Source organism: Bactrocera neohumeralis, chromosome 5, assembly GCF_024586455.1.
Source record: "Bactrocera neohumeralis isolate Rockhampton chromosome 5, APGP_CSIRO_Bneo_wtdbg2-racon-allhic-juicebox.fasta_v2, whole genome shotgun sequence".
Classification (NCBI taxonomy): domain Eukaryota; kingdom Metazoa; phylum Arthropoda; class Insecta; order Diptera; family Tephritidae; genus Bactrocera; species Bactrocera neohumeralis.
In genome coordinates this window covers 1861003-1868616 of record NC_065922.1, presented here as the reverse complement: position 1 = coordinate 1868616, position 7614 = coordinate 1861003, and the positions used below count along the sequence as shown (strand labels likewise).

At 40.8% G+C, this 7614-nt stretch overlaps 1 protein-coding gene across 1 annotated transcript; it reads right to left on the bottom strand.

Annotated features, from left to right (window-relative positions):
- Positions 1-3380: 3380 nt before the first annotated feature.
- Positions 3381-5025, bottom strand: LOC126758525 (actin-5, muscle-specific). Its single transcript, XM_050472818.1, has 3 exons — positions 4923-5025; positions 3873-4819; positions 3381-3797 (listed from the first exon to the last, which is right to left on the bottom strand). The coding sequence occupies exons 2-3, from the start codon at positions 4795-4797 to the stop codon at positions 3592-3594; spliced, it is 1131 nt and encodes a 376-aa protein (XP_050328775.1). The 5' UTR covers positions 4798-4819; positions 4923-5025; the 3' UTR covers positions 3381-3591.
- Between the last annotated feature and the right edge of the window lie 2589 nt (positions 5026-7614).

The following is a 7614-nucleotide window of genomic DNA, read 5'->3' as shown; positions in this document are numbered from 1 at the left end:
TTTTTTTTGGCTATGCACATAAATGTGTGTGCCGCTTACGCGTTTGTAACGATTCGGTTATTACCGTTATATTGGCGAAACAACGCAAACAACGCACATAACTCAATATTCGACATCTTTGCCGCTAGTAAAGAATGTAGTATATTCCCCTTTTTATGGCCCCAAGCGGCACAGCGTCACCCCGCTGCCGCTTACTGGGTCCTCGTGCAGAACTCTACCACACCTAGCCTTAGTGCACACGCCACGCATTTATTGCACTTACACGCGGACGCACAAGTTTATGCGCCGCTGTACGCTACATACAGCGGCAGTGGGGCGGCGGCGGCTAACGGTGTACTGCGTTAATGATTTGATCTTTGTGGAGCGGGACTCTGGTTTTTTTGACAACTTCGGCAGGGGTGGGCGCGCTCCTGCGGCAGCTATTTCCTTTCGAAAAATTAAGAAACCCATAACTACAAAATACTAAAACGGCGCAGAAAAAACGAACGGAATACTGAAAATAACGAAAAGAAATGAAACATTTTACAACTTTGTTGTACACTTTACGCTCCTGCCAACGGCGGCTGCATCCCACCCATTTCTAGCAGGTTGCTTTGCATCTTTTTCTTGCCCTTAGTTGCTTATTTACTGCTTAGGGATATGGCTGTGCCCTTATTGCCCTATACCCGCCAATAGCTTTGTGCTGGACGTTTCTCCAGAGTCTAAGCCCGATCCCTACCTTCGGCCGCGATATGAGCTCGCTCGCTTCGATGTCTTGTACTTTTCCAAATCTTTGTCTTTAATGGACCATCAAGCTGCATTCGCTGGCTCGGCTTACACCTTTTGTTGTTGTTTGCAGTACTGCACATACTCGTAGAGTGAGCGTGTGTGCGTGTGTGCTGGCTTCTGATGCGGCCATAGTCGTAGCTGGCTGTAAAAATGCGTTTTAATGGTCCAATAAAAATAAAAAGTTACCATTAAATTCTGAAAAAACAATTAGCGTAAAAAAGCATTTTCAAATTTGCTTCTTTCTTAACGCTGATGCCTTATGCAGTAGATGCAGCTTTTACTGTTGTTTGTTGTAGATATTTCGGTGTCCGTTGTTGTTCTTTTTTTCGTTCAGCACTTTAGTCGTTTTGGCGATTGTAACAGTTTTGTAGCAATTACTCTCCGTTGCCAGAATTTCACAGATACCGAGAAGTCTTCTCGCCTAATCTTGGCAAAGCAAGTGATCTTGGCTGTAGTAAGTGTGCTTTTAGTCTAATTTGATGCAGAGATAAGCCGAGTCCGTTAAAATACTAATTCTTTCTTTGGCTGCTCTACTCATACTTAGCCCCATTTAATTTCTTTCCTTTTCGAAATTGATGAAGAGTTTCACAGATAAATACGGATATTTCATGAAACACCTTTGGGACTGTCAGCTGCTCGATATTCAAACTTAAAACACTAAGAACATTTGTCCAGAACTTTATCAGGATTTCTTTTTTTTCAAAATGTTAGGAAATGTTGTTATCTAAAGATATGTTTTCGATGCTAATTTGTATCATTTCAGATTCGATACTAGAGTCAACTGCGTCTATTTATATGACGAGTATGATCCAACCTTAACAGTTGTACTATAGATTTTAAGTTACGAATTCGATTTCAAGTCGGCAAATCATTAGTTGAAAAAAAATGTAGGGAAATTGAAGTAAGAAGAGAGAAGACGTTCTGTAAGCTCAACTTTTCCTTACGCTATCTCCCAGTTATCGTCAGGCAAGAAACTTAACAACATATGCACTTGGTCTAATTTGTATTACTCTATAGTTCTATAGTCTAAGTTATTAATTAAATCGATGCTTATGTCCTTTTCTATTGAAGCTAATGCGGTTTCCTTTTCTTAAAAATATTTTTAGAGCAGATGTAAGTTTTTTAAACATCAAACATGTTTATGAAAATGCCTTTTATTCCGGTGTTTTTTAAATTCCTCGTTCTGGATATCTTCATTGTTCTCTTCAAAGTTTGTTCTAACGCTTGTTTGAAAAGCAGCAATGAAATATTTTATGTCGTGTATGCTTTGTCCGCAACTAAAAGTTCTGTTTTGGTTCGGACCGAAATCGAGCAAATTTTTGGAGTAATTATTTAGCTGCGCTCTGACAAATGCTTATACTCCATTGGGTTAGAATACGGCAGGCACATACCGGAACCCATCTATATCGATTAGCTTAAACAAGTATGAGAGTGTTCACTTTGTGACTTACCATATCGTTGGCAGTGTCGACTGCGATTTTGTTATTTTTCGGATAATCAAGACTGCGAGTGGACATTCATTTACTAATAACCATTTCAGCCCTGTTTTACGAAACCTTTGCCCAACGATCTTGGCCCAGCGGCTTCATCTCCGTACCACCATGCCAACGACAAGTGATTAAATTAAAGCTAGCACTAGTCCTAACATGATTCCAATAAACCCAGATTTAAGTGTAACCGAACAAATCGACGCATGACAACATTCTGCTGCAATGTAAATGTTGTAAATGACATCATTAATTCTTAGAAATTTCGAAAGTATCCTCGACCAATCCTGCGCTGCCACCACAGCGCTGTTAACCTCGTAAAGTGTGTCCAACCAATTAAACTTGCGAACTTGACGACCCACATTTGAGAAGAGCAGAAACACTGCCACTTCGCTGTGCAGAAAGCACTCGAGATCCATCAAGGAGCTTACGAAGCAACATAAATGTGGCAAAGAACACATCCGTGGCATTTATGAAGCCATCAATGGCGCACATGGATAACAACATCCAAACAACAAACAACAAACGTCAAGCATTATAGCGATAGAACTACAACAACAACTATGGCAACAACATTACGCACATTACCGTTTTACGAGCTCATTGTGCACGTACACACGCACTTGTAGGAGCAGTCGAGCCATTTTGGACCTACACATAAAAGCTGCCATCAAGTACAAAGTTTGGCAACATTTATTACCCCGTTCGCCCGATAAAAATAAGAAGCAACACTTAAAAGTTGCAATTGTAAATTTTAAAATGTCACTGCATGGCGAAGCCTTAATGTGCCGTGTCCAGGAGGTGGGTGTGGATGCGGAGTGGCATTTGAGGCACAACCACTTGACGCAACAACAAAAGTGACATGAAAACCTTCAACTAAAGTGGGATCACTTCAAATAATTCGAAATCTGCTTACTAAGTAAGCAGTCGTTGTTAGTAGTTCGAGTGGTCCTCGAAACACGTACTCGCCCCTCAACCCCAATTGAACTGAAACTGCGGAAGTAAAGAGACTTCGATGTTGTTTGCTGGCGAACGAATAAAGTTTATTTCTGTTCATACAAACAAATGCTGCAATAATCTAGAAAGTAAATAGTAACCAAATCGAATGAGAAAAAAGCAAAGAAATTCTTAAGGATAGATTTCGAATGGGTTGAGTTTAATGTTCCTTTTTATATTTCATTGTATATATTCTATATCATATATGTGATGTTCGCATTGGTCCTGCAACCCTGGGGTGAATTCGGCAGCTCTTCGGACACGGTGGGATGTAGGTCAATGATGATCAGCCGATAGTTCGGATCACCACGTTTTGGTTGGCAACAGATGAATTCAGAGCTTAGAAGCACTTGCGATGCACGATACCGGGACCGGATTCGTCGTACTCCTGCTTTGAGATCCACATCTGCTGGAAGGTGGACAGAGAGGCCAAAATAGAGCCACCAATCCAAACGGAATATTTGCGCTCAGGTGGAGCAATGATCTTAATCTTAATGGTCGAAGGAGCCAAGGCAGTAATTTCCTTTTGCATGCGGTCAGCGATACCTGTGAGCACGTACAAATATATTTAATTCTTTTCTACAGAAGAAACGCAAACAAGTACAGATGTGTTAAACTAACCTGGGTACATAGTGGTGCCACCGGACAATACGTTGTTGGCGTACAAATCCTTTCGGATGTCTACATCGCACTTCATGATGGATTGGTAGACAGTTTCGTGGATACCGCACGATTCCATTCCTAAGAACGACGGCTGGAAGAGCGCTTCGGGTGTTCGGAAACGTTCATTACCAATAGTAATCACCTGACCATCAGGCAACTCATAAGACTTCTCCAATGAGGTAGATGCAGCGGCTGTTGCCATTTCCTGCTCAAAGTCCAATGCGACATAACATAACTTCTCCTTGATGTCCCGCACGATTTCACGCTCAGCAGTGGTGGTGAATGAGTAGCCACGTTCAGTTAGAATTTTCATGAGGTAGTCGGTCAAATCGCGGCCGGCCAAGTCCAGACGCAAGATAGCATGAGGCAAGGCATAACCTTCATAGATGGGGACTGTGTGGGAGACACCGTCGCCAGAGTCCAGTACAATGCCTGTGGTACGGCCAGAGGCATAAAGTGACAAAACGGCCTGAATGGCGACGTACATTGCGGGTGAGTTGAATGTTTCGAACATAATTTGGGTCATCTTCTCGCGATTTGCTTTGGGATTAAGTGGTGCTTCGGTCAGCAGAACTGGGTGCTCCTCAGGCGCCACACGCAACTCATTGTAAAATGTGTGATGCCACACTTTCTCCATGTCGTCCCAGTTCGTGATGATGCCGTGCTCGATGGGGTATTTCAGGGTGAGGATACCACGTTTGCTCTGCGCCTCATCACCGACATACGAGTCTTTCTGACCCATACCCACCATCACACCCTGATGGCGTGGACGACCCACAATCGATGGGAATACCGCACGAGGGGCATCATCACCGGCGAAGCCAGCCTTACACATTCCGGAGCCATTATCGACAACCAGAGCAGATGCTTCATCGTCACACATCTTGAAGTTTTATGATTTCTCACTGGAAAGACAGTAAAACACACGAATTAGGGGAGAAATCTGATATCACTTTTGTAATGTGCCCGAAACCGAATTGTCGCGGATGTAATTCTGAGGAAACTTACACAAACTACGACAGCAACAGATTAAGTACAAAATCCAAATTTACAATGGACGTGAAGATCTGCAGTAACGTGTGATTTCCGACGTGACAGCAACCAAAGTGATTCGGTTATGTTGGACGCAGCGCCTTTTAAATTGGCACAGTGCTCACAACAATGAAATCTCATTTTGGTGCTTGGGTGCTCTCCACAATATCGGTCGCATATCAATACTTTCTCATCTGCAGTTGATTTGCTTATCATGTAGTCGTAGAAAGGGCGTCAAAATGAGATGAATTTCTATTCGGATGCAATGCTTGCCTTCGAAATGAGGCACAATTCTGCTGCCAAGAAGTAATGAAATTTTTCTTTTGTCAATTGTTGTTGGTATACTATTCATACATGTGTGTGGTTTGCAACTAAAGTCCCAGAGAATGGGCGCCGCTAGTAGGCGCGCAGGATCAAGAATAATTTTTTCTTGCCGTCTTTCTTTGTTTTCGCTTGTTTATAAATATAAATGGGGTAGGGACGTGTTGTAAGGGTACTACATTGAGAGAACGCTCTTGGAAGTGTAACGATCGCCATAGATGGTGTGGCATGCATAGTAATCACTTGTTGCGCCACACCACATTGTGCGACAAGCATTTTATAAAGTGATGACGGACAAGTCTTTTTGCACCCTCGCTTTACCCAATGATCATTTGCTGTCTAGATTTTTGCCACAGTGGGCTCCAATGTTTAAATTGCATTGAATATAGAAAATAGTGGGGAATCGCATTGTGCATAGGAGATTTATTGTTGTTATTGTAGAACAATATAAGTAGTTTTGATTGAGGTCACATCCGTACCTGTTCCGGTTATATGAGCCTAACCAAGTTATACCGCAAACGTTGGTAAGTTACGGTCTTGTTGGTATTTATTCTTCCAAAGAATGCTTAATTTTACCTAACCCGAAGCCTTGTTAATATTTTCGCAACAACATATAGGTTACCATACTTATGTATATATTTGGTTATTTCCATGAATTTTATCTTTTAATAAATGGGTCATGTACTAAAATATTACAAATAAATAAAAACTAAAATAAAATATGACCAAACTAAGCTTTTTTAAATAAAAAAATTTGCAGTAGACGACCGGCAATGTGAACATCGTTTAACATGCAAGCGGCTCTCTAGCCATAGAAAGATAAATTCTTGACCTCAAATGATAGAATTTATTATTAAGGACCATATAGTAAACAGTTATTATTGCTTACAAAAATCTCACTTTAGTTTATTGAGGGTACAATGACCAACTGAAGTTCAAGGAGTATGTGGGCATTAAACTTTTGAAATAAATCCCACGGGCCTCTCCGCGTCACACAGAAGAAGATAGCCATATGAATACATACATGTATATGTATGCAAGTGTATATGTGCTCACATTAATGTGAAGTCTTGCGAACCTCAGCCCGAAGATCATTAACATCATAAAATGAGGTGTGTATTTATAACCGCGGCGCACTTTTCTGCAATCTACATACACACCCATACATGCATACATACATATATTCTTTGGTATTAACTTGTCAACTTAATATGCCCAGATTGCGGCAACAAAGCGCAATTGAAATGATATGTGCACACATATACACACGCGAATGCTCTATAAATTTAGCGAAATTCCTTAGCGAAAATGAAAACGGAATATATTTTGAAAATCAAAATCTCCCCATTTCGCCACTCCCAGTTGCAAAAGCATCGAGAACGATCACTGCGGTGTGGGGAGCTGGTTCATTGGCAATTCTGACAAGTGGCTGATGTTATTTATAAGGTGCAACACTGGTCTCGTTCTATGCCAAGCTATGCGGAACGCCTTCAACCAATTGCTAAGAAAATTCGCTTGGCTTTTCTTAGTGGCCCTGGTGGCATGGTTTTTGTTCCGTGCGGGTAAATATACATACGTATAACAGGCCTTTGCTCGCGTAGAAGAATTGTTCCGACGCCGCCCCGCCAAATGATACGCAAACTCGTTCCACTTTGCTTACGCATACATTAACTCACACACATACGCGCATAAATCAATGGCACGGATTGTTTCAAATTCACATTGGACGCCGCCGAATCGCTTGAAATTCCTCAGATCCGCGGACAATTTATGAAGTGTGCGTTGAATATTCAACGATTAGCACTTGTTGCCTAGCTGTCTTGAAGACTAAAGACTGAATATCATTCAGTAGTGTGTTTAGATATGAAATATGAAATAAGAATTGCGAATTAATGCGTTATTTTATGAATGAGTGATTGCTTGAATGACTTATGCTACAAATTTGGCGGAAAGCATTCGAAATTTTTGTTTTGACTTTTATGAATGGAAGAACGAAGAACAAGTAGTTATGCCCTCTTCTTAATATTTGAGAACAAAAGAAATAAATACATTGTTGCTGATAACTACTTTTTAATTATCACAGATCTTTCTGAGTTCGCCAAAAGAATATAAGGATTTAAGACCTCTATAGGAACTAATCTCTACAACGATTACACTGCTCTGCAAGAAAAAAATGTTTACCCCAATCTTTCAAGTTTTTTATTTTTATTTAGCAAATAATTATTTCTTGAACCTGCTTACATAACTTAAGTCTAACAATAAGTTTCAAAAGCTTAACAACTACTAAATTACTGCTTTAGTCCATCAATAGTAATGGACGACAGATAGGACGTTGCTCATCAAAACA

Bases quoted from the DNA above. Each gene is read 5' to 3' on its own strand.
- LOC126758525 (XM_050472818.1), bottom strand. From the start codon at position 4,797: ATGTGTGACGATGAAGCATCTGCTCTGGTTGTCGATAATGGCTCCGGA. The intron at 3,798-3,872 runs GTTAGTTTAACA...ACGTGCTCACAG, and splicing joins TGGCACCACTATGTACCCAG to GTATCGCTGACCGCATGCAA.